The sequence below is a fragment of the Bos mutus genome, chromosome 4, assembly GCF_027580195.1.
Source record: "Bos mutus isolate GX-2022 chromosome 4, NWIPB_WYAK_1.1, whole genome shotgun sequence".
NCBI lineage: Eukaryota > Metazoa > Chordata > Mammalia > Artiodactyla > Bovidae > Bos > Bos mutus.
In genome coordinates, this window is record NC_091620.1 from 11,242,680 (window position 1) to 11,269,764 (window position 27,085).

At 49.9% G+C, this 27,085-nt stretch overlaps 2 protein-coding genes across 6 annotated transcripts in view; one reads left to right on the forward strand and one right to left on the reverse strand.

Moving 5' to 3' along the window:
- Positions 1 to 1,270: 1,270 nt before the first annotated feature.
- On the forward strand, positions 1,271 to 23,775 carry STRA8 (stimulated by retinoic acid 8). The gene is given in 11 exon segments (XM_070369931.1): positions 1,271 to 1,492; positions 4,791 to 5,006; positions 7,273 to 7,402; positions 8,729 to 8,917; positions 9,530 to 9,614; positions 13,331 to 13,546; positions 14,340 to 14,616; positions 18,416 to 18,489; positions 20,509 to 20,610; positions 23,693 to 23,746; positions 23,748 to 23,775. Coding segments are annotated over 11 exon segments (1,593 nt in total).
- The window catches only part of LOC102266550 (solute carrier family 23 member 1), an 89,253-nt gene continuing 85,456 nt past the window's right edge, over positions 23,289 to 27,085 (reverse strand). For all 5 annotated transcript variants that reach the window (XM_070369052.1, XM_070369050.1, XM_070369051.1 and 2 more), the window contains one exon: positions 23,289 to 26,377. In XM_070369052.1, the coding sequence (XP_070225153.1) occupies positions 26,322 to 26,377 (56 nt within the window). In that variant the 3' untranslated portion in view covers positions 23,289 to 26,321. The remainder of the gene's footprint in view (positions 26,378 to 27,085) is intronic.

Consider the following 27,085-nt stretch of genomic DNA (forward strand, 5'->3'; position numbering starts at 1 on the left):
GGATTTTCCAGGCAAGAGTACTGTACAGGCTCTTGAATGCCCTCAGTCGCACAGGGGTCTCAACAACTCTGAGACTGGTGTTGGGAGGCGAGGAGCAGGGGCAGGGAGGAAAAACAAAGGAGGGGGCAGGGGAGAAAAGCAGTTCCTCAGGGATCCTCCATGACCCTAGGTCACAGGGTCCTGGACAGCCAGAAGGGACAGAGCCTCAGGCTAGGGAGAATTTTGTTTTAAAACGAATGTTTAATATTTATCTTGAAAAGGAGGAGGAGAATTTGCTCTTCCTGGGTGCCTTCCATGTGACAGTTTCTTTCTACATAACACACGGTTTAATTTAGTGTTCCACCAAACTCTGAAGCTGAATTTCAAGAGCATCCACAGGGGGGCCAGGTACCCTGTCTGTCTGTGTTAGGTAGATCTCATGGTCCTCACGTTCACTGTGAGGTAAATCCCCAGTCAGAATCCAAATCCAAGTGCCTCTAGTTCCCCTGAAGGAGGCCTTTCGACCTCAGGTTCACCCCTCCCCGTGGTGAAGCAGCTTGTTCCAAGAGCAGCAAGGGGCGCCTGGCTGCTGGGACCTTCTAACCTCAAACTGAAGGAGTGGGAGCAGACCATCCCCGAAACATTCAGGGGAGCAGGAATTCAAGTAGAAAGACACCTAGACACACGAATCTCTATTTGGGGGAAAAATGAATTTTATTTATTTTTTTTTTTGCCTAAGCTGGAAGAGTACCTGTTTCCTCTTGTCTCAGAAAGTAAGCACCGTTTCTCTTTTCTTCTTGCTATTTTGATCCCACCTTCAAAGGCCGCTTATGTGCAACCTCTCTCACGGCCCACCCCTTTTTCTTCTTCCCTAGTTTAAAACATCAATCCCCCGGTCTCCACCACCACCCCACCCCCCCACACACACAACCCCCGCTTTGTATCTGTCTATTTCCTTACATCTGCCTGCTCTCATCTTTCCCCCGAGACAGGGAACCTGTGCTCTGGACCCTGTACTGACAACGTCCTCTCTAAGCCTCAGGGAAATCCTGTTCAGGCTGGTGTCAGAGCCCCGTTTGAGAGATGAGGATACTGGGGCTGTAGGTCAGGCCAGCGGACCCAGTCGAAGGACATCCGTTTAGTCCTCGGTGGGTACATACAGCCCGTGTGGTGACACAGGGATCCGCTCCCTGCCCCACTTCGACCTCTCTTGGAAAAGAGTCGGCGGCGAGGTGAAAAGGTCAACCCACCCCGCCCCCCTCCCCGCCGCCTTGTGTCACCTTCGGACAATATGTTACACTGTTTCTTCCACTGCCTGCACCTCATTGGTCCACCACCGCGCATCCTCATTGGCTGTGGGCCCAGGGACACACTGCGATTGGTCCGCGCGCCTGTGCTGAAGTCGGGCCCAGTGGGAAGACACTGTGTTTGGCATGTGAGGCTGGTGACCCACTGCCACCACTGGCATGGTTTCCCGCGGCCCGTGTGCCCAGGTGTTCATCTCCCTGCGAGGGTGAGAGTGGACTAAACGCCACGCATTCACCTCCAGAATAGTGCACTGGCCTTGTGGGTGGTTTATGTAATACATGCTACTGATTGAAACTTGTGGGTCCAAACAGGTGGCCATTTAGGTCTGGGTCCAAACTTTTGTACATTTGTATATGTCATCCTGACACCCAACAGATTTCTGAGAATGATTCTGAGGGTTTTTTTTTTTTTAACACCATCTTATAAGCATAGGGTACCAAAGGAAGCTACTGGTGGGTTGCAAAACATCCAGTGTCTTGTATGCATTTGCTTAGGGTTTGCTAATGAGACTGTGTGTGTGTGTGTGCGTGTGTGTGAGAAATCACTTCAGTCCTGTCCGACTTTGCGATCCTATGGACTGTAGCCTGACAGGCTGCCCGCCGCCAGGGCATCTTCCCCACTCAGGGATCAAACCGATGTCTCCTGCATTGACAAGGGGGTTCTTTACTGCTAGTGCCACCTGGGAAGCTCTAATGCAACTGGCTCACACTTAAATGTTTTAGGGATTGATAATTTAAAATGATTGAAAGTTACTTCGAAACTTGGAAAGGGTGACGTCATAGTTTTTTTTTTTTTAAGTTTAGCCTAGGGAGTTTTTTTTTTTTTTTTTTAAGTTTAACTCTAGGTGGGTATTAAGTGGTGTTTCAGTACGAAAGTCTTTGATAGTGAATGTATGCTTTATATAGGAGAGGTGATAATGATAAAAAAAAATTGTGGCATGAGAATACAAACCTCCACAAAATGTCTTTTTAGAAGAATGCATCAATGAAGCTGTCCTCTAACTTTGTGAGACTGAAGGTTATGGGTAGCATGCTGATCTAATGAACAGGACTGAAGGCACAGTAAAAAGTTTTTTAAAAGGAAAAGATTTCAGAGTTATGGTCATTCTGAAATGCCTGATACTATTTTTGGCCCTAGTTTCCTGCAGAATGGATGGGCTGTGCACAAAGTACCTGGTAAACATTTGTTTGAGGAGCCACAGTCCCCAGAATTCCTTCACATCAGCTGCCCATGCTGCCGTGTGCTCTAACTCCACTTCTGCTGGAGAATGAGCAGCTTGTGTTGCTTGCCCTTGCTCCAAATGATCACAGACTTGTGACAGTGACCTTAAAGGTGAACAGCTTAAAACTATAATCTAGTTAAAGACTTTTTCACCTTCTTTATCCAGATAAAGAAATTAAAATTTCAGGTTTCCAGGCTCATAGAATAGTCACATTGCTGGTTAACATAAAGTTAGAGCTCTAGTCTTGTTCCAATCCATAATCCATCTGCTTTTCCCACACTGGTTCGTCTCATTGGCCGGGTACCATCTCTAGGAGCAACCTTCCATCATCCTACCCACTGTGGATTCATATGACTAGCTTCCTTTCACCTACTGTCCCTGTAATGAGTTCCCCAATTCTCATGTGTATCAGATGCCCAGACATTCACATTCACCCTCCAAACATGCCCTGTTTCCTGAGTCAGAATAAGGTATCCAGGTTCTTGCCCCTGTATAATCCTTCCCTACCTGTCTGACATGGAGCTGGCCAGCATCACCTTCAAAGATTGTTTTTGAAGTTTCTCAACTATGTGCTTCTCACTGTGAATCTTGTCAAGAACTGAATTCATGAGACTGCAAATGCTTAGGATCCAGAGAGAACTTTGGGGTCAGTGTCCAACGCACTATTACTCCCTGCCCCCAAGGTTTTCTCTTAATGCTGTCCTTGTTGTTGTTCAGTCGCTAAGTTGTGTCCAACTCTTTGTGACCCCATAGACTGCAGCACTCCAGGCTTCCCAGTCCTTCACTATCTCCCAGAGTTTGCTCAAATTCATGTGCATTGAGTCAGAATGCTATCTAACCCTCTCATCCTCTGCCACCCGCTATCCTGTCTTATATCTATTCTGATGCACTCTCGGAGAGACACTTAAGATGCTGAATACATGGATCCTGACAAAGGATCTTACTGATTTGCTGACAAAACAAGATTCAAATGAGAAGCCAGTGTGACCTGGGTCTGAAAAGATTCTCAGAGAAATTGGGGCTTAAATTGAGAACTGAAGGACAAGCTGACTCTAGACAGGTATAAACCAGGGGTGGAGGTCGCGGCGGCGGTGGGAGGGGGGGCAGTGGGGAGACAGGCAGTGGAGGCAGCCTCTGGAGGCAGCAACTCATGGGAGCGTCTGCCCCCTATAGGAGAGGCGGAGGACTGCACCCTCATCCGGTGCGGCAAACTTCTCCACAGCCGGGCAGATCTTTCCAGAGGAATGTGTTTGGGTAAGAAACCTGAGAGGAAAGTCAAATTATCAGCATTGGCACAGGAGAGCTCTAGACTCCCCACAAGCCCAGAGGCCTTTGGCATTCATATTCCTAGACTTATTTAGAGAATTTGAGATCCTGGGAGGACCTTGGTGTTTTTACCTCAGCCTAAATGTCAACCTAAATGCCCTGGTATCCAGGCACATGCATTTCTTTTTAATTTAAACAGGTAAAGAAGACTCATATTCTTAAGTTCAAAAGGTTCTTGTTTTTCCCTGTACTGTGTGCTGTCCTTAGTCCCTCAGTCATGTCTGACTCTTTGCGTCGCTATGGACTCTAGCCCACCAGGCTCCTCTGTTCATGGGACTCTCCAGGCAAGAATATTGGCGTGGGTTGCCATTTCCTCCTCCGGGGGATCTTCCTGACACAGGGTTCAAATCCAGGTCTCCCGCATCGCAGGCAGATTCTTCACCACTAGTACCACCTGGGAAACACTTGTTTTTCTCTGGGCTTCCTGTTCACTTCACTGTTTCACTTTGCTTCCTATTAAAGATTTGTCCGTGTCTGGAAATTGGAGACTATAAAAGGTGGCCTCTAATGTAAACTAGCCCTCAGGCTGGATGGGCCTCTGATTCTGTGGCTGTCCTCCCAACCCAAAGAGGGGTGCCTTCTCAGGGTAGGAAAGACCTCACAGGGCTGGGAGACACCTGCCCCACCTCACAGACTGTAAAGAATGACACCTCAGGGTGTGGCCTGCCCTCCTTGGCCTCCTTGGCACCGTGGTCAATTAACAAGAATCTAGTGAGAACCTGCAAGGTCCTGGAGACTTCCTGCTGTAAAGCAGCAGTGCTCTTTGTCAGTCAGGTATGAGCACCTTGGGTTTTCGGGAGTCGAGCTTCGATAACAGGTTTTGTATCACCTATGGTTGATTGTGTATCTGTTGTCGATTATACTCATTGGTTTGGGAACTTTTACTTGGGAATTGTTCCCCTTTTGGCTTCAATCTACCTTCCTTTCTCTTTAATATTTTACCTTTACTATTTAGGGCCAAGCCAAGCCTAGCACCTTGCAGCTTCTCATGGAGACTGCAAGAAAAGGCGGCAACGCCGGCAGAAGAATGATGCCCCGGGTCCTCCAGGAGCTGGAGCAGCGGGTGGCCCGCAGACGCCTGTCCCAGGCCCGCCACCGAGCCACCCTGTCAGGGCTCTTCGGCAACCTCAGGAAGGCTGTTTACTCCCACTCTGATCTCACAGCCTCAAAGGTACGGGGATCGAGGGTAGGGAGGAAAAGCTCCCACACCTGGGAAGACTGTGGAGCCAGGGTGGGGACTGGCCTGGAGCTCCACCCTCGAGGCCTGCAGCTCGGGTGGGTCAGCAGCCCGCAGTGGACACCTCACGGGGCTCTGTCTACTCTGGGCCCTTCCTACCCGCTGCGGACAAGCCTGGCCTCAGGAGGGAAATGACCCACTGAGAGGCCGGATGAGCCGGCCATACCAATGCCCGTCCCTCTTGTGGGCCGTGGTGAGCCTTCAGCCACTGCCCAGACCCTGCATTCCCACTGCAATACACACAACTCCCTCTACCCCAAAGCACACCCCCCACTACAGGCGGATGTGAGTCCCTCAGGTTTCATGCACTCACCAGGTCTTTCCCTAGGTGGCCGGACTCTCCCGGTAAGCATTTGTCTTTTCCTGATCTTAATTCTACCTTTCTCCTTCCTGGGCTACTGTACTGCTGATTGGTGTCTCTGGCGGAGCACAGAAGGTTCGCGTGGGTTAGGGTGGTGATGGAAGGATGGAGTTGGTATCACCAGAGGGAGCAATCAGGAGGTCTCCAACGTGGGGGAGGTTGTGCTAGCCTCAAGGCCCCTCACCCTCTTTAACGGAGGGAACTGGAATTCAGACAGGACCTGCCAGCTGTCAGGGAGAGGCCAGGTTTGGGGATCCAGGCCAGGCCCTCTTTCCACGGTCCATCTCTCTGGACCAGCCCATTGCCCTGCAACTGTGGGTTTCCGTCTAGGCTGGTGCTGTTTCCAGAGCAGGTGAACAGAAGAGCACTGCCCCCCACCACTGGTGGGCACAGGGCCAGAGCCTCTGTGGAAAACAGAGGAAGGTGCCCCAAGTGCCCTTGTGCCCGGATCCAAGGGGGGCAGGAAGAATCTCAACAGAGCTCCCACCTGCTCCTCTAGAAGGATGTAGGGGGTGAGGGGTGGGGGAGGGCTGCTCCTCTGCCCGACATCCAGCTGTGGACGCCTCACAGCACTCTGCTGCTGCATGTGGCTGAAGCCTGAAAGCCGCGCCTTACCTACTCACTGCGCACTAGCCTGACCTCAGAGGCCCATATCTGGGCCTCTCAGCAAAGAGCCTGTCCAGAACAACTCTGCTCCGTGTCCCCTGGGTGACATGCGTCCAGGGGTGCACAACAACCCCAAGGCCCCCGGCCAGTGACGAAGTGTGCAGACAGGCAGCATGACTGAAGGAAAAAACAGGTACTGGGGGCTGGCAGTAAGGAGTGCAAGTAAATCTAGAGGAAAACCCTCTGCACCCCTGAAAATTTATACCTCACGATGTGGTGGTGGAGAGCCTGCCTGTTAAGTGGCGTCAGTCCACGTGAGGTAGGTTCCTGGCTAAGCTTCAGTTAACACACCAGTTAAACAGGGACACCAGTCACGGCTTCCTGAGGCCTGCCGTGGAGTTTAACAAGAAAGAGCATGAAAAGCATAGCACAGTCCTAGGTGGTTTAGAATGCTAGTATCATTTCCCCGTGCATCACCTCATTTATTCCTCCCAGCTCTGTTCATGTCACCCTCACTCTGCAGAGGAACAAACTGAGGCTGCAGAAAGTTAGACTATTTGCCTGGGATGGCACAGCCAGGGGGCAGCCTGGAAATCAAATATCTTCTGTCCTGTCCTTCCTTTGCGCTCCTCCTGGAGGCAGAACACTGAATTTTGCATTTGTAGTGTCCATGCAGAAAGGATTTGCTTTCCTAGAGTGAGATGCACACATGTGTGGCAGCAAGGTCGTACTAGTTTTCTGTGGCTGCCAAAACAAAATACCATACACGAGGTGGCTTAGAACAACAGAAATGTCTCAAGGTCTAGCCTCTAGAGGTTCAAAATCCAGGTGCCGGGCTCGCTCTGACTGCCCTAGGGGAGAACACTTCCTGCCTTTTCTGGCTTCTGCCATTTACTGGCAATCCTTGGCGTTCCCTGGCTTACAGAGGCGTCACTCCAGTCACTGTGTGTATCTGTCTCTGTGTCCGAATTTCCCCTTTTTATAAGGACACTGGTCATACTGTGTTAGAGCCCACCCTCATGACCACACGTTGACTTGATTACCTCGAGAAAGGCCCTGCTTCCAAATAAGGTCACACTTACAGGCTTGGGGTTAGAACGTCAACACATCTTTTTTTAGGGGGACATAATTCAACTCAGACAAAGGTCCTAAGAAAATCAGCCTGCCAAAAATGTTGTAGAAACAGAGTTGCAGTGAACGGCACCTGGCCTACGTGGCTCTGTTCTGGCCCAGGTGACGCAGTCAGACTGCAAGGTGGGCATGGGGTGGCTGTGCTGCGAGGACACAGGTGACCGTCCTAGACCAGAGGGATGGAAAGTCCTCGCCTCCCAAGCCTGGGGTTTGGGCAGCCTGTCGGCCCCAGGTATCCTGAGAGCAGACAGAGTCCTTGCTGACCCAACAGTATAATTCTGAGCCCGGGACGGGGGCCAGCAGATGGTGTAGGACGGCAGGGGCCCTGCTCTAAAGGAGCAGTCCAAGATCCCCATGATCTGCTGGGTCTCCTGTCGCTGTCCCATGGGTCTGCAGAGTGGGGTACCTTTAGTCGCCCTCCAGTCTCCTTTTCACGCACCAGTGGGGCTCAGTTGGGCCTCCAGGAGGGTGGGTCCCTCCACCTCCCCTGCAGGGTGCTCCCACAGTCCTCTGCGGTGCTTACCGAATTTTCCTGTTAAGAGGAGCTGTTGTGTGTTCTGTGTGATGAGTGGTTGTCTCCACGCTCACCTTCCCTATTAGAATGTCAGCGGCCTTAAAGCAGGGCAGTTTTGTTTACTCTGTGACCCCGGGCTGGGCACGCAGGTCTTTGCCCTTGTGCGTGCCTGAGGAAGGTCTGGGACTCCTCACAGGCACTGGGCGGTCTGCATAATACACAATATTCAGCGTTTCTCATTGTTGCATAATCTTGCAGTTACCATTTTGACTTGAATAATGTTATATACAGTGGTGAAGAAAGGGAAGGAGGGAGCAAGGAAATGCTTGTGCTTCTATTTTTGCAGGACAGGAAATTCATAGTTCAAGTTGACAGAGCACTTGATAAAGACTTTAGGTCAACTAGAATGTATGCATTTGGCAAACAAAAATACATTTTTGTATTTTTACTAACTAGTACATTTACTGGGAGAAGGCAATGGCACCCCACTCCAGTACTCTTGCCTGGACAATCCTATGGACAGAGGAGACTGGTAGGCTGCAGTCCATGGGGTCGCTAGAGTCGGACACAACTGAGCGACTTCACTTTCACTTTTCACTTTCATGCATTGGAGAAGGAAATGGCAACCCACTCCAGTGTTCTTGCCTGGAGAATTCCAGGGACAGGGGAGCCTGGTGGGCTGCCGTCTGTGGGGTCGCACAGAATCGGACACGACTGAAGTGACTTAGCAGCAGCAGCAGCAGTACATTTACTAGTACTAAACTAGTACATTTACTGTTAACCCACCTGTAGCACACTGTGCGAAGTGATCAGAAGTTAATGGGGAGAGGACGGGGCTTTGTGCCGCCTCTGCAGACATTGTCCATCCCAACTTCACAGCGCGTCTATAGTCCTTTGCAGCCCTGTCTGCTGAACACAGCTTAATGGTTTCCAAATGCTTTGGTATTTCTGTGAGAATCATTCCCAGAATACAAAGTAAATGATGTGCCTTCTGTGGCTCGGAACTAACTCCTACCCTTTCTGTCGACGATGTCAAAGACTGAGACTTCGCACCCGAGGTGGGGTGGCTCTGGGCCAGGAAAGGGGCTTCTGTGTCCACAAAACCAACTCTGTGGCGGGGAGGCTGGCTTCTCCGCACTGTCTGTCTCTGTCCTCAGTGGCAAGTTTTGAATAAGGCGAAGAATCATATTCAGGAACTGGAACAAACTTTGGATAATCTGCTGAAGCTGAAAGGTAAGCAATCCATACCTGCCACCCCTCTGCCTCCCAAGGTAGGGCTTGTTGGTTTTTTCTGTTGAAAACAGAGAGATTGGGGTAAGCCAAGTGAACATGTATTTACTGAGAGCCTACTGTGTGCCAGGCACTGTGCTTGGGCCAGGGGTACGATGAGATCCATGCCCCTGTCCTCAGCGAGCTTAGGGTCTGGCAGGACGGACAAATGTCAGCAGGCTGTGTGAGCAAGAGGAGTTCTTCCCAGGTGCTTGACCTCCTCTTGAGAGGCCAGAGAAGTGGACCGGGGCTGTCCAACTCGAAAGCAAAGGGCAGAAGCTGTCTCCCTTCTTTGGCCCTCAGGCTGGACATTGGGGTTTCATGAGTCAGTGGAAGCTGAATTCTCAAAGGGGTGCTCTCCATGCCTTGACTGAGAAGGGCCAGATCAAGAAGCTCTTCCCCTGTCCCTGTCCCCTCCCATCTAAAAAGAGAGGTGAAACTGGGCTCTTGACCCTTAACACTGAACCTAGGTGGGCTCAGTGACCACCCATGGTCCATACAGTCCAGAAAGGCAGGAGAGACTGGACCAAGTCCCAACTTTATCACGTGTGACCCTTGCCTTCAACTCCTTGATAGGATCTTTCAACCTGGAGGATGGGAATGCAAACAGCTTAGAGGAGGCCAAGAAAAAATATGCCAGCATGTACTCCAGAAACCCCAGGTAAGACCCCCAAGCACCAGGAAACCCAGGACGTGCCGCTCTTCTACCATAGCAGAAAGTTCTGCTGCGGCTCGGCAGCCCACCCTCCCCTCCAGAATGCAGAACAGAGTGAGAGGCACTGCTTATCTATTTAGAACAGCTTTGTGCTGGAGAGTTCTCTTCTCTGTTTTATCCTAATCACATGTATTGGATTTTTCCTGAATATAAAAATAATGCTACTTATTAACAGAAAATGTCAAAAAGAACAGAAGTACCCGAAAAAGAACATGAAAGTATTTATCTCACCACTCAAAGAAAATCAATGTTAATCGTAAAGAATATCCTCATTTTTTTTATTTGCACATTATTTTCTAGAGAAATGAGATCACAGTATTCATATAGTACTATAGCTTAAAAGAAAAACTTACCTAATGGTTTTACTGAAGGATACATAAGAAGATAAGGGAAATCTAAATCTCTGCCTACTTTCTAGCTTACAGGAACCTAAGAAAAGCTAAAAAGGATGTCAGAGAAGAAAGGAAAAAGTAGTAGATGCGGGTGCTGCAAGGGGAAGGGGTGCTGAAAGGGGAACCTCGTTTGTAACAGCACACTCAGACAAGAGAGGCTGCCTGAGCAACGTCTCTCCCACACTTCTGTGATCTCACGTGGGACATTTAATGCTCACACCTTTTGACATGCACTGTGTAGCCTCCGTCTCTGCTGTGCTCTCAAAGGGTGGCCCAGGCCCCGCGCCACCTTACCCTGCGCAGCTGCTCCAAGCGCGGCCTGGACTCTGGGCACAGTGGCGGGCCCTCGTCACCTCTGGTGGCGCCAGGGCGTTCCCAGCACGGTGTGCGCTCAGACCGGCCTCCGAGGAGGCGCCGGAGTATGTGTGTAAACAATTTTACTCACTCTGAAAACGGGACTGCACACGGCTTGTGATCAGAATCTCCCGACAACCCGCGGAGGCCAAGTGATGTTGTCCCCCTCGTTTGGGGCGGGGTTACTGATTTCTTATATTGTCTTCTCTGTGTTTTTCTGTATTTCCAGTTTTTTTAAACAGCGAGTGTGTACTATATATATATATATATCCTAAAGGAAATAATCAGGAGAGAAATGATTTAATTAAATTCACATTGTAGACACTGTGGGAATACAGAAAAGTATTAAGAAGGATGTAATCACCTATAATCATAATCCATAGTTTGGTCATGTGGAGGGGAAAAGGCAAGTGGTGTGTGTGTGTCGCGCGAGCATGCACATGTGTGTGTTGAGTATACGTGGCAGGGTATTTGTGGCCACGTTTTACAAATCAGACTGGCCCCACCTAGAAATCAGCCTGGGAGTTGATCTCAGTGAGGCAGATGTTAGCTATTGACTCCACACTTCATTTATTACGTAAGCCATGCTCTCCCTCCTGATTTAACATATGAACACTATGACATACTAAAATCTTATTAATACTCGTATCACCCGCATGTGGATGGCTAAATTTCTTTCAGAATCATATTAATTAGGGAAGATTTTTCGCTAGAATTATTATAAAACTGCAATAATTAAAACTGTGCTACCAGTAGAGGACTAGATTAATTGCATTTTATAATTATTATATTTTTAATTAATTAATTAAATTATGAATATGCTTAAGTGCCTTTGTTCAGGGTCATTTGTATTTCCCTTCCTGGAAGCTTTTTTTTTTTAACCTATTTTTTGCCCATTTTCCTGTTCGGTTGCTGGTCTTTTTCTTGTTTAGTGGTAGAAGCACTTTACGTATCATGAGAAATCAGCTCTCCTTCTAGTATATAGATTACAAACAATCATACCTTGGTTGGTTGTTTTACTATTCCAGCATTTCTGTTTTTTGTTTTGTCCATGCAAAAATGAAGTCTAATCTGTCTATCTACAATGGCACCTGATGTCAGGTAAATAGCAGAAAGACTTCTTCCACTCTGAAATTAAACAGAAAGAGAGAGAGCGAGAGACTGAGACCCCTCCTATGTTTCCTTCTGGTGCACTTGCTTTTTAACTCAATCTGATACCTTGGGGATTATTCCTATCAGTATGAAGAGATTCTGGGTATAAGTCCTGGTTTTCCAAATTGTGTCATATTGTTTCATTCTCTTAAAACTGTCTTCTGAAGAGCAGAATTAAAAACTTCGAAGTCCAATTTATTCATTGCTTTCTTTTCTAGGTGGAGCTTTTAGTTTAAACCCAACTATTTAACCATGATTTTGGGTGCTACTGTAAATGCTAATTTTTAAAATTTCAATTTCCAGTTATTCATTGCTAGTATACAGAAATACTATTGGGTTTTGTATATCGACTTTGTATTCTGAAACCTTGCTTCCTTCTTAGTTCTGGCCACACATTTTTAGTTTCTTGGGGATTTTCTGCATAGATAATCACATTGTCGGCAAACACAGTTCTATTTCCTCCTATCCAGTCTGTACACCTTTCATTTCTTTAGTTCACCTTATAGGATGGGCTATAATCTCCAGCATAATTTTGAATAGAAGTGGTAAGAGAGGACATCTTTCTCTTGTTCCTGATCTTGGCAGATAAACAATCTTTTACTATTAAGTATGCTGTTAGCTATAGGCTTTTTATAGATGCTCTTTATCAGGTTGAAGAAATTCCCTTCTATTCCTAGTTTGCTGAGAGTTTTTAAAAGCCATGAATGAATGTTGAATTTTGCCAAGTGCTTTTCTGCACATATTGAAATTAATATTTTTCCTTTAGTCTGTTGATATGGTAAGCTACACCGATTGGTTTTCAAAGCTTGAATAAGCCATCTCATATTCCTAGGATAAACCTCACTGGGTCATAATGTATTTATACATATGTAAGGTGATGGCACCCCACTCCAGTACTCTTGCCTGGCAAATCCCATGGACGGAGGAGCCTGGTGGGCTACAGTCCATGGGGTCGCGAAGAGTCGGACACGACTGAGCAACTTCCCTTTCACTTTTCATGAATTGGCGAAGGAAATGGCAGCCCACTCCAGTGTTCTTGCCTGGAGAATCCCAGGGACGGGGGAGCCTGGTGGGCTGCTGTCTATGGGGTCACACAGAGTCAGACACGACTGAAGTGACTTAGCAGCAGCAGCAGCAGCAGGGTAGAGTAGGTAGGGTAAGAGGACCATGTTGCCTGCCTGCTCAGGTCCAACTCTTTGCGACCCCATGGACTGTAGCTCACCAGGCTCCATTGTCCATGGGATTTTCCAGGCAAAAGTATTGGAGCGGGTTGACATTTCCTACTCCAGGGGGTCTTCCTGACCCAGGGATCAAACCTGTGTGTCTTGTGTCCCCTGCATTGGCAGGCGGATTCTTTACCACTGAGCCAATGGGGAAGCCCACTTATGCACAGATATAATATATATGCTGCTGCTGCGTCACTTTAGTCGTGTCCGACTCTGTGCGACCCCATAGATGGCAGCCCACTAGGGTCCTCTGTCCCTGGGATTCTCCAGGCAAGAATACTGGAGTGGGTTGCCATTTCTTTCTCCAATGCATGAAAGTGAAAAGTGAAAGTGAAGTCGCTCAGTCGTGTCCAACTCTAGCGACCCCATGGACTGCAGCCCACCAGGCTCCTCCGTCCACGGGATTTTCCAGGCAAAAGTGCTGGAGTGGGGTGCCATTGCCATATATAAAATATGCTAAAACTGTGTTAAAATGTTTAGTCTTGATGTTCATGAGGGAAATTAGTCTGTAAATGTCTTGTTTCTATTTCCTCCCCAGTCTGGTGTCAAATAAAGTTCATTGGAAAGGCTCAGACACTTGGTGCTCCATCGAGGCAGCCGGGAAGGATGTTGAGGAGGAAGAAGAAGAGGAGGAGGAGGAGGAAGACCAAGAAGAGGAGGAAGAGGATGAGGAGGTGGAGGAGGAACAGGAGAAAAAAGTGGAGCTCTCACGCTCCTCCGTCACTCTGCTGCCAGACCTGTTGGAATTTGAACGGTGTGAAAGGCCTGGTGCCCATGGGGAAGGGGACAAGTGCTCCAGTGGGAGCAGCCTGCAGGCCCTGAGTCACGGGCCCTCCAGATTTCCACACAGGAAGGGCTTGGGGATGGGGTTGGCAGAGGGGCTAGAGAAAGTCTTGAAACCACATTTGCACAGCACATGCACTGTATTTCCTTAGACTGACTTTATCTGGGGTGACACTGTGGGGGTCTGCTGGGATTTGAGGGCTAAAGTGCCTCCCCACCCCCGCAGCATTACTGGTCTTGGAGCAAGGGAAGCAGTGAATGGCTAACCCAGATTCCACCTGCTATTCACTGCTCCTCCGCAAACTCAAGGCTGAACACATCCTTGTATGTGGGCTTGGAGGAGTTGGCCCAACAGAAAGAGGCTTACTCCACAGCTTCCAAATTTAAGCGAGCTCATATCATGTCTGCATATTCCTGGGCTCTAAATTTGAAGCCATGTTTCCCTGGTGAGACAGTCAGCCTGCCCTGCCTCTCATCCTCTCTTCTGTCGGGCAGTGAGCTTCACAGAGGGCGCTGGGAGGACTTAGGAAGGGACCCCAAAACACAAAACGAAGTTGCCTGTGGCCCCCAAGCTGGCTCTGCACTGCTAGGGTCAGGGCTGGCAGAGACTAGTGAGGCTGAGTCCCTGGTGAACCACAGCCCGGGGCAAGGCCTGTGCTCTTCACCACCCCACTCCCCACCACGGGATCCCAAGGAGCCACCCCGAGTCGGGGGACCTTGGACTGCTGGTTCAAGTCTGGGGGTCACTGCCCTTTTGGTTGCAGATACCTCAACTTTTACAAGAGGACGATGGACTTTCTGATCAGGAACGAGTTCATCTCCTCCAATGAGGTGACACTCCCCATCGTGTCCGCGGCCATCTCCCATCTGTGGCAGACCTTCTCGGAGGAGAGGAAGACCTTCATCTTGCAGGCCTTGGAGCGGACACAGAAGGGCCTCGTGGGGTCCTGTCCAGAGCCGGCCTGCCCCGAGGGCAGCGTGAAGGACAGCGGGGTTGACAGCCAGGGGGCCAGCTGCTCGCTGATCTCCACCCCTGAGGAGGTGAGCCGACCCACGGGTGAGAAAGGGTGGATAGGAATGACTCCATCACCTGTGCCTGGAGACGCCCGGGGAAGTTAGCAGGGTTCCCACAGCTACCTGGAGGTGCTGTCTGGATGCTGGCGTGGTACGTTTCTGATTTTCCCGACATATATGCACAACCACAGAACATTTATTTTTCTCCTGTTACCTTCCTGGTCTTTCCATGGGGATTATAGAAGAGATGGCTTAGAAGGCTGTATCCAGTCGGATTTTTTCAGCTTCAGGTACTCGCTCATTAAACCAAGAGGTGATGTACTCTGCCCACCCGGGAGGGCCAGCACGGCAGGAGGACTTCCGCTATGTCTCCCAGCCAGGTGGCCGTAGATTCGGTTCTTTCCTTTTCCCTGCTCTGCCTCCTCTCAAGGCTGGCATCTCACCTTTCCCGCCCTCCCCATTTCCCGCACAGGGTATAATTGTGGAATGGCGGCCGGTAGCAATCAAGTTATTATTCCTCCTCCTCTGCATCAGTTCAGTTCAGTTCAGTTGCTCAGCTGTGTCCAACTCTTTGCGACCCTATGGACTGCAGCACGCCAGGCTCCCTGTCCATCACCAACTCCCGGAGTTTACTCAAACTCATGCCCATTGGGTCGGTGATGCCATCCGACCATCTCATCCTCTGTCATCCCCTTCTCGTCCTGCCTTCAATCTTTCTCAGCATCAGGATCTTTTCCAAGGAGTCAGTTCTTCGCATTAGGTGGCCAAAGTATTGGAGTTTAAGCTTCAGCATCAGTCCTTCCAATGAATATTCACGACTGATTTCGTTTGGGATGGACTGGTTGGATCTCCTTGTAGTCCAAGGGACACTCAGGCGTCTTCTCCAACACCACAGTTCAAAAGCATCAATTCTTCGGTGCTCAGGTTTCTTTATAGTCCAATTCTCACATCCATACATCCTCTACATCAGGCAAGAGAAAAGACTGCCTCTGGCTCTTTCTTAAGCATCAAGGAGGAACATCTCCAGAAATTTCCACCCTCCCTCTCCTGCCCTCTCATTGGTCAGAATTGTATAGATTGTCAGATTACTGAGCCAATGAATAACCGAGATAGAATTCCGTTTGGACCAATCAGGACCAATACCTGAGAGCGGGTCAGTTCCCTCCCACCCCACAGAGCATTAGGGAATAGAGCGGAGGTACCCACGCCTTTACTGTAAATGCTCGGAGTTCAGGCTGTTAACCCCGGCCATGGTGAGCGAAGCGGCGCGCTGGTGGGCGTTAGCGGTCGCTGAGCGCTGAGATCAAAGTGGGCTCCTCAGCTGCTATTCCAGAATTAGGACAGCCGCGGAAGGCTGCTGCTCCCACTTGGGGCCGCATCTCTCCTTCCGTGCTCTGGCGGGGTGGGCAGTTCTTTGCTTCTCTGCTCCTAATCTAGTGCTTTGCAGGACATTCAGCTTGCATGCAGCACCCCCCTGCTTTGCCCTGACTTTTCAGACGTTCCACAGCAGGTGGTTTCTTTGAGGAGATGTCCGGTGTCTCTCTGGGGAGTCTTCGAGTCAGAGAACCTCCGTTTGCCTCTGATGCTGGGGGAACAGCCCTTGTTGTTCAGTCACTCAGTTGTATCCGACTCTTTGTGACCCCCTGGACTGCACACGCCAGGCTTCCGTGTTCTTCGCTATCTCCTGGAGTTTGTTCAAACTCATGTCCCTTAAGTCGGTGACGCCATCCAACCATCTCATCCTTTGTTGTCCCCTTCTTCTGCCTTCTATCCTTCCTTAGTATCAGGGTCTTTTCCAACGAATTGGCTCTTCGCATCATGTGGCCAAAGCATTGGAGCTTCAACTTCATCAGTCCTTCCAATGAATATTCAGGGTTGATTTCCTTTAAAACAGACTGGTTTAATCTCCTAGGTGTCCAAAGGACTCTCAAGAGTCTTCTCCAGCACCACAGTTAGAAAGCATCAGTTCTTCAGCAGTCTTTTTTATTGTCCAGCTGGAACATCCCTATGGGAAAAACCATAGCTTTGACTAGACGGACCTTTCTTGGCAAAGTAATGTCTCTGTTGTCTAGATTTGTTATAGGTTTTCTTCCAAGGAGCAAGTGTCTTTTAATTTCATGGTTGCAGTCACCCTCTGCAGTGATTTTCAGTTCAGTTCAGTCGCTCAGTCGTGTCTGACTCTTTGTGACCCCATGAATCGCAGCACGTCAGGCCTACCTGCCCATCACCAACTCCCAGAGTTCACTCAAACTCACATCCATCAAGTCGGTGATGCCATCCAGCCATCTCATCCTCTGTTGTCCCCTTTTCTTCCTGCCCCCAATCCCTCCCAGCCTCAGAGTCTTTTTCCAATGAGTCAACTCTTTGCATGAGGTGGCCAAAGTACCGGAGCTTTGGAAAGCCCCAAATAAAGTCTCTCACTGTGTACATTGTTTCCCCAGCTATTTGCCATGAAGTGATGAGACCAGATGCCATGATGTTCATTTTTTGAATGTTGAGTTTTAAGCCAGCTTTTTCACTCTCCTCTTTCTCCTTCATCAAGAGGCTCTTTAATTCCTCTTTCCTTTCTTCCATAAGGGTGGTGTCATCTGCATATCTGAAGTTATTGATATTTCTCCTAGAAATCTTGATTCCAGCTTGTGCTTCATCCAACCTGGCATTTCACATGATGTACTCTGCATATAAGTTAAATAAGCAGGGTGACAGTATGCAGCCTTGACGTACTCCTCTCCCAATTTGGAACCAGTCCATTGTTCCATGTCCAGTTCTGACTGTTGCTTCTTGACCTGCATACAGGTTTCTCAGGAGGCAGATAAGGTGGTCTGGTATTCCCATCTCTAGGAATTTTCCACAGTTTGTTGTGATCTACACAGTCAAAGGCTTTACCTTTGAAGTAGTCAATGAAGCAGATGCTTTTCCGGAATCTTTAGCTTTTTCTATGATCCAGTGGACAGCCCAGGATGGCCCATTCTCTGGGAGGCTTCCTAGACATCAGGACCCAGGCATGGAAAACTACTGTCGCCTCATCCAGTCCTTCCAATTCACAGATGAGCCCAGTGTGTGGGAGGACCTATCCAGGATGCCTAGTTCCTGCTCTAAGGATTGCATCCTTTATCACAGATTTTTTTTTTTCAAATCTCTGCCCTTTGGTCTCTAGTTTATTGTTGACCCTCCAGGCTTCTCAAGTGGAGTTTAGTTAAAAGGCAGGCACTTGGCTATTACTCTAGACCCACTGAATCCGAGTCTTTGAGGGGATGGCTCAGAATCTGTTTTTAACAACCACCCCAAGTGACTGGTGTGACTGCAAGGGACTCCCAAGGTGGAGTGAGGTTGGGGCAGGGACGTGGGAGGGAGCGGGTTGACTGTGGCATATCCACCCTGGGAGTGGGCTCTCTGCAGCCTAACCCCTGAGCCCCTGAACCTCTGTTCCCCTAGAATGAAACTGCTAGATTGTGGATGGGGGGCTCAGTCTGTCCCTCGGGCAGTGTAGATGAGCCCTTTCCTGTGTAAACAGAGGCTCACCTCTGGCTGTTGCCTCTCCCACCTAAGCTCCCACCCTCTTTAGAAAGAGGAGACCATGGTCCCCAGTGCTTCCCCTCCCCATCTCTCAGCCACTCTCTGGGGTTGGCAGTTTTTTCTGGGTGGTCAAGAACTTAATATTCATCCCCTGTAAAGGTCACCAAGCAGAGACCCTGGGTTTGGGCCTCAGCTTTAACATGCACCCCTTTGGGGACAAGAGGTAGGAGCCTTTCTATCCTCGGCAGCCCAGAGCAAACATCAGAGTGTGGTGGATTTCTGACATGTGAAGTTTTGTGGTTTCTTTCAGATCCTTTTTGAAGATGCCTTCGATGTGGCAAGTTTCCTGGACAAAAGTGAAGCTCCAGGCACATCTAGCCCCAGGTGAGGAGGGGTATGAGACTGTGTGTGGGTGTGTGGGTGTCCCTGTTGGGGTGTTTAGGACCCTCTCCCTTGCAGCCTCTCAGAAGGGAGCATAATTTCAGTGGAAGTTCTTGGAAATCCACTTTTTCTTGTGGTTCAGAAAAGGCTGGTCCTAGGATTGTGCCATTGCCCTGGGGAGGATCTTCTCTGGGGCTTCTTCAGCAGAGACAGTTCTCCCGATGTGACCCAGGGCTGAGATACATCAGTGAGTTGTCAACTCTAGGTGGTTTGCACTGTCTCCTGGGGTGAGGTGGCTGTGGGTGGGTTACAGCAGTCAGTCTGGTTTGAGAGGTGGACAGAGAGAGTCTGGGCCAACATGGAAACAGGCCCCATGCCTGAGCCTTGGGGTGAGTGACAGCGTCTCTGAGCTGCACAAGGGGAGAAGCTGTTTTCACAGTGCTGATGGGAAGGATGTAGAAGGAGGGATGACCCCCTGAAGTCAGAAGAGCATCTGGGGAGATTTTAAAACAAGAAGCAGCTTGGTTTTTTTAAACACACACACACACACATAAAAAACAGTTGTGTTTTCTCAGAAAGAGAGAGTCTAGGACTAAAATGTCCTTGCTACTTTGAAAAGCTGTGGTCTTACAGCCTAAAGGCACAGCCCCTCAGATACCTGGTTAAAAAGAGGTGACCAGTGGTTAAGACTCCACACACTCTAAGCAGGGGCTGGGATCAATCCCTGGTCAGGGAACTAGATCCTGCGTGCTGCTAGTAAGACCCACACAGCCAAATAAATAACATTTTTTTTTTTTTTTAAGAAGCAAGAACATGTAGCTTTCTGCCTTGGGAATGAGGTGACATTCATGTTCTCATGATCCCAAAGAACATCTCCATTCTTTCTGAGGCCTGTGGCTCCAGCCCAGAGCCCTGGGGGCCTGCAGACAGGCAGATCAGCATTTGCAACTCAGCTGCCACCCTCCCCCTCCCCACCCCAGCCCAGCCAGACTTGCCCAAAATCTCAAAGCGATTTTCCGTGGTGACTCTTCCCAGCTGTATAAAGTTTGATTTTCCTGAAACCATCTGGAGACAGACATTGCTATCTCTTTGTTGGGATTGGGCTATGTAAACAATTTCTTTGAAAAGTGGCCAAAGTGTACTTGGCAAATAATTTTGTTAACTCCTCACCCTGCTGGTGGAACAGAAAACAACCAATCAGGAAAAAAAAAAAATTTTTTTTTTTTTTTTCTTTCCCTAGAAAAGGCAGAGGGTTGCTGCCAGGGTTCCCAAGCTGACTGTGAGGCCTCATTCCAGCAGGAAGTGAGGTCAAAGCACCACAAGCTGTCCAGGCCTGATTACAGTCCTATTGGTAGGCTTCTCCTCTTGTTCCAGGAAACAGCAGGAAAAGAATCTTCAGGGCAGCCGTCTGTGCCAGGCAGGGCTGGCGTTTCACTTTAGACCTCCTGAGCCAGAGGCATGTCAAGGGACTGACCTCGATCGTGCCCTGTGCTTCCTGAGCCTGGGAGGTCACGGGTGGGAGCAGAGCCTGACTTTGGGTGGAGAGGAAATCTTGCTCCTTGTTCCCCAGGCCACAGCTCAGAACACTAAACTAGGACCCATGGGCCAGCCTCCCTGTAGTCTTGCTTCCCCAGCAGCTTCCAGACATGATTCTGGAACTGGGGCTGTGCAAACCTTCCACAGAAGGCGCTGGGCCACCTTCTGGAGGGTCCAGCTGCGTGCTTCAAAGTGTTTGGTTCTCATTGTAATCCAGATATTTTCAGAGGGTGCAAGCAGAGGTGGAGATTGAGGGCAGGATGAGAAGCGGGCAACAGAGGATGAGATGGTTGGATGGCATCACCGAATGAATGGACATGCATTTGAGCAAACTCTGTGAGATGGTGAATGACAGCGAAGCCTGGCGTGCTGCAGTCCATGGGGTCCCAAAGAGTCAGATACGACTTAGTGACTGAACAGCAACAACAAAGCAGAGGTAAAAAGTTAGGATTCTAACTGTTGTTTCTTCCTCTTTTCTGCCGTTAGTTCCTCGCTGGCTGTCTGCAACTCAAAAAATCCCGAGGACAAGTTTCAGCTCTACGTGCAGATCGTCGATTTTTTCAAAGACTTTTGCTGTGTTGACACTCAGTTCAAACAGGTAGGATGGAGCAGGGTGCAGTCAGGCCTTGGCTCGCCTCCCCTCAGATGGTGGGCTCTGGAGGGGAGCACTGGCTGCAACTCCCCCAGTTCACACCACGGGGGAACGTTCTTCCATGGATATTTGACTTTAGTCTAATGCACCTTGTGGAAGGAGGATGTCAGGGAAGAGGCAGACGGATGCTCTTCAGGGCACATCTGAGCCTGGGAGCCTTGAGGCAGGGACCAGACCTCAGAGGCCTGGCCCTTGGCAGGCATTCCTACCATGGGTGATTCCTTGATGCCTTTTGAGAGGCTGAACTAGTTCATCATTTTCTGAGACACTGGGGTAATATTTGCTGTCAGCTTTTGAAGGATATTAATTTCTGCTTCCAAAAAGCTGACTGTGCAGCCCACCGTGACATGCATTGTGGGGGTCTTGGTTAGAAGGTCCATTCCTGGAAGTTTCCATGGAAGGAGGGGGTTATTCATGAGCTGCCAAGGAGACAGCCCCTTTCAGATTCAGAGCCATGGATTTTCCCACTGATTTAGCAAAAATATAGCTGTTTATTTTAAAAGGTACGTGATAGTGATGAAAATGTCCAAAAATAATCAGGGCAGCTTTTCAGTGTGGCCCTTTTCCTGCTTACCCTTCCCTTTCCTCTGCTGAGACCACTTGGAGCCAAGGCCGTTTCCTGCAGTTTGCTCTCTGCACCCCCCACCAACCCTTGGCCACCAGCCCTGACCACTGAGTCCCTTGCTCTGGACACAGTGAAGTCAGGTCACTTTACCAAGGCTTTGAGAGCAGATGGATGGGACAGTCTTTGTTTTCCCCACTTCGTTACTTACACAGAGCAGGAAAGAAAGAACTGGCAGGACTGGAGCTCATGTAAAGCAGAGGCGCTCAGACTTGACTCACCTTGGGAGCTCATTGGAATGCAGATTCCTGACGTCCCCGCACTCAAGATTTCCATTCAGTATTGTGAGATGTGGCCCCGGGAATCTGTGTCTTGAACAAGCTGCCCAAGAGTGTCCTCATGCGGGAGGCCTCAGGCCTTGGTACAGGGTGTGTAAAGAGGGCAACTGCATTCTCTTTCCCGTTCATCCCAGTGCCTGTATTGGTTTCCTAGGACTCATGTAACAAATTACCACAAACTCAGGGGCTTAAAACAACAAAAATTTATTCTCCCAGAAGGCCCAGTTTCGGTGTTGACCCACCATGCTCCCCCTGAAAGCTCTAGGGGAGAATTTCTCCTGCCTTTTCCCAGCTCCCGGTGCTCCCAGCAGTGCCGGAGATCCTGCACTTGTAGCTGCATCGCTGCTTCCTGTCTTCTGTGATCTCTGTGTCCCTCTCATCTTGTAAGGACACCTATCATTTGGATCGAGGGCACACCCCAAATCCAGGATGACTTCAGCTTACAGCCTTAGTTAATCACATCTGCACAGACTCTAGTTTCAAATAGGCTCCAGGTGGGCATGAACTGGGGGAAATGCTACTCAACACACTTCAGCACCCAGTCCCAGCAGACACCTCCAGCAGCCTAGCGATTTCACAGACCTGCAGCTGAAGAGTCCCTCATCATCGTGTGCAGGGGCTTAGAGATGGTTGGATGGCATCACTGACTCAATGGACATGAGTTTGGGTGAACTCCGGGAGCCAGTGATGGACAGGGAGGCCTGGCTTGCTGTGGTTCATGGGGTCGCAAAGAGTAGGACACGACTGAATGACTGAACTGAACTGACTGAAGGAAGCAGAACATTTGGAATGACATTCAGGCACTCTGTGACAGACTCCAGTGTGTGGCTCCCTCCCCTGATGTTTGGCCTCAGGGCATCCTCCACATTCCAGCTCCCCCTTTTCTCAACCTTTGCCACCATTCTCACCCTAAACAAGGGGTCCAGTGATTTTCCTTTGACCAGTTCTTCCCTCTCTTGGATACTCTGGCTCTGATGTGCCCACCCCTATCAGGAGGGCAGGGCAGATGAGGACCATTCTCTGGAGTTTCATTCTCAGAATCACCCCCAATCTGGCCCCACATCCATGAGATGGTTGGCTGGATTAGGGGTGCTTCCCAAGGCCCAAGGGAATCAACCCCTAACGAGCAGCGCTAACAAACTACAGGGATGATTTTCTGCTGGGGTGGGATATGCAGGAAGAACACAAACCCAGGAATGTACTTTTAGGGGAAGAGGTAATGGGGAATCAGGTTAGCTGGTGTCATTGTTAAGGGAATGAGAAACACTTGCTAAATTAACATAATGCTGTTTCTTTTCAAAATGATCCCCAAATAGCTAAGAAATGTTCCTTGTTCCTATTGCATTCCCTCCCCCAAAGGCAATGATCATGACCAGTTTCTTATTCAGTCATCCAGAAATATTCTCCAGCTACTTATATAATCTATCAAATACAAATGGTATTCCCAGGTGGCGCTACTGGTAAAGAATCTGCCTGCAATGCAGGAGACCCAGGTTTGACCCCTGGGTTGGGAAGATCTCCTGGAGAAGGAAATAGCAACCCACTCCAATATTCTTGCCTGGAAAATCCCAGGGACAGAGAAGTCTAGCAGGCTACAGTCCATGGGATCGCAAAGAGTCAGACACAACTGAGCACACACACATCAGACACAAATGGTAGCCCACCATACACACTGCTCTGGACCACGCTCTTTGGAAATCATGTGTCCCACAGAGAAGGAGCCCATTCTTTTTATTGGAAGCAGCTGCAGAGTATTCCATGGGTGGGTGCATCGTGGTATAATTCATCATCCTCTGTTGAGGGCATTTGGATAAAGCTTTAAGATTGCCCCTGTCTCGCTCATGGGTTCTTAGAAATCCCCAGGAGAGGAGAGAAGCCAGTTCTACTGTATCCAGGAGAAGCCCTTCTGGAGACGGTAGAGTACGGAGTCGAGTGAAATGGAAATGGACTCCCTGCCCCTCATTGCTCGTAACTTCCTGGCTGGAAGCTGGAGGAGAAGATACCGCTGAAGAGATGTGGGGGAGAAGCAGAGGGAGGAGGCATGCCTGAGATGGTGGGGCCATCTCCCCCGCCTGAGGCCTGGAGCCCTCAGATAAAACTTGAATCCTCTTCTACCAGTGTTTTGCAAGAACCGGACCTTCCTGTCAACGATGAGATGATAATGTTGAGGTGCAGAGACGTTTGATGATGAAGATCTGTGATGCGGGAGGGCTGGAAGCAGGAGGGGATGGAGGAGGCTGGTGGTCTCTGGCTTTGAGTTCTGGCAGCCCAAGTTGCCCCTGCCTTGGCATTTTGGAGTGGGCTGCCCCGAAAGCATTTTGATGGTTGTAGTTTCTGGTTGTTATAAAGTATTTAAGAATAGTGTGGTTGTGTGTCGGTCTTTCGGGGTTGTTTTGAATGAGGTGCTGGCCTTCTGCAGGGCACACACCTGCTCCCGCTGTGCTCCTCTTCACGGGGTACCAGATGCACCCGAGGACCAGGCCGTGAGTCTTTCAAGAACAGGATGGCCAGGATCTGTCCCATGACACTGGGTACTTGCAGCACACCTGCTTCAGGGCATTGTGTTGATGGGTTCTAGGGAGAGCTCTGGCGTCCACCCCACATCCTACAAGCTCTAAAAGCCCAGGAGCAATGCTGACCTCAATCTTGTGCTCCAGGACACCAAGGCAGAATCACCTATATCTGCTTCTTCTGACAATAAAGACTCCTGAATGGAGTCCATGTCAGGTCCCACAGTGCTCGCAATGCTTTTTGCTGAGGCTGCTGGGCAGAATGCATCAGTGCCCTTGGGCCTGTGTACTGGGGGTGTGGTTATTATTACATGTCAGCTTGGCAAGGCCATGGTACCAGGTACTTGGTCAAACATTTTTATAGATATTTCCCTGAAGGTTTTAGTGTGTGTGTTTTTTTTTTTTTTTTTAGAAGAGATTACCCTTTAAATCAGCAGACTTTGAGTAAAGCAGATTACCCTCCATAGTGTGGGTGGGCCTCATCCAATAAGTTGAAGGACTGAACAGACCACGCTTGCAACCCCATGGCCCTGAATTCTCCAGGCCAGAATACTGGAGCCTTTCACCTTGGATCATCCCAACCCAGGGATCGAACCCAGATCTCCCAGATCTATATTGCAGGCAGATTCTTTACCAGCTGAGCCACAAAGGAAGTCCAAGATACTGGAGTGGGTAGTCTATCCCTTCTCCAGCAGAGCTTCCCAACCCAGGAATCGAACCAGGGTCTCCTGCATTGCAGGCAGATTCTTTACCAACTGAGCTCTCAGAGAAGCCCTAACCTCCCTCAGGAAGAGGGAATTCTTCCAGTGACTGCCTTCAGATTCCAGCTGCAATTCACCCCAGCCTGCATGGCCTGCCCTGCAGACTTCAGACTTGTCAGCCTCCACAATCACCTGAGCCCAATCCTGAAGTCAATCTCTCCATCTGCCTTCCCCATATGTGTGTGTGTGTACATATATATATATATATCTGTAGACATATATGTATAGGCACAGATATGTATGTATGTCCACACCCCCCGTATTGGCTCTGTCTCTCTAGAGAATCCTGACTAATCCATTGAGGATGCAGAGACAGCAGGTTCACCTGGCTCTTACAGTTTATAAATCATGACAACAGTGGCTCCACTCCACTGAAGGCCTTTCCAAGGCTTTGGCTGTTTCATGTCCCTGTGAGAACCTGAAGTGCAGGTTAAGTCTTAGGGTCCAAACCTGGTGCCATCTGACCCGCACCCCCAGTGCTCACTGCCTCACCATACCATCCTGTGATGCAGTCTGACTCCAAGGACTAGCACTGGGCATATGCAGGGACTGTAGCTTTGCAGACCCTTCAGTGTCTACAGGGGCTTCCCAGGTGGCACTAGTGGTAAAGAACCTGCCTGCCAAAGCAGGGGAGGTAAGAGAGGTGGGTTCCATCCCAGGGGGCAAAGATCCCCTGGGGGAGGAAATGGCAACCCACCCCAGTATTCTTGCCTGGAGAGTCCCATGGACAGAGGAGCCTGGCGGTCTACAGTCCATAGGGTTGCACAGAGTCGGACACGACTGAAATGACTTAGCACAAGCTCAGCGTTTCCCAGTGGCAGGGGCCTGGAGGGGAGGGGTCTGATTGGGAGGAATCTGGATGGGAGGAACCTGGATGGGAGGGGTCAGCAGGCCTCCTACTTCTTTGCGGAGGAAGAGAAATGTTACTGTCACCTTTCAGCTAACAGCCCCATCTCTGTTCCCTACCCCACCCAAAGCCTCTGCCTCCCAACGCATCAAAATACTGCCTAGAGGCTTTCTGTGTGGACACAGGCTGCCCTTGTTTGCCCTGATTTGCCCTGGTTTACCCTGGAGACGGGAGGGCTGAGCATGGTGTAAGGATGTAGCTTGAGGCTAGACCTCGCTGACTCGCTGACGGGGGTCACAGCACGCTTGCCCTGGCCTTAATCTAACACTTATCTAACTCTGCCATCACGTGTGGGGTGCAGAGACGCTCAGGTCGACAGGGTACCTCCCATAGTGGGTGGGGCGAGGAGCACACTGGGTGGGGGCGGTGCAAAAGGAGCCTTCTCACATCCGGGTGTCTGTGGCGTTCCGGGGCCCCTCTCCTGAGTCCCAGGGGCTGAGCGAGAGCTGGCGCACTCCCGCTTCGCCTTCCCTGGGCCAGAAGGGGAGATACTGGGTGCAGGAGGACGTGCAGAACCTGGTGCCGATCCCCTAGGGAAGGCCATAGACCTCCAAGGCCTTCGTAGTCTCCTAAGACTCCTCCTGGACTTGATTCCATGCCAGAAGGCCTCTCTCCTCCAGACTTCCTAATAGGAGACAGATAGCGAGGTCGGGACTGGGCCCCAAGGGAGCTGGCAGACCTGGGCAGGAGGAGGCTCTGGAGAGGCCAGTTTGAAATGCCCTGGTCCTGCCGGCAGCTCCTCCTTCTCCTTCTCCCAGCCCACCCCAAGAATCAGCTCAGCTCAACTCCACCCAACTCAACTCAATGGATGAGAGAGTTGGACCATAAAGAAGGCTTGAGCGCCAAAGAACTGCCGCTTTAGAGCTATAGTGCTGGAGAAGACTCTTGGGAGTCCCTTGGACAGCAAGGAGATCCAACCAGTCCATCCTAAAGGAAAACAACCCTGAACATTCATTAGAAGAACTGATGCTGAAGCTGAAGCTCCAATACTTTGGCCACCTGATGAGAAGAGCTGACTCACTGGAAAAGACCCTGATGCTGGGAAAGATTGAAGGCAGGAGGAGAAGGGGGGAGGACAGAGGATGAGATGGTTGGATGGCATCACCTACTCGATGGACATGAGTTTGAGTAAGCTCCGGGAGTTGGTGATGGACAGGGAGGCCTGGCTTGCTGCAGTCCATGGAGTTACAAAGAGTCAGAGGTGACTGAGTGACTAAACAACAACAACAACTCAGCTCATCACCAGGAGTTTCTGAGCTCTAGGGTACGACCTTCTGTGAACCACTGTTCTTTCCTCCTCTTCCGGGGTGGACCTTTCTATGTTTCAATGTTT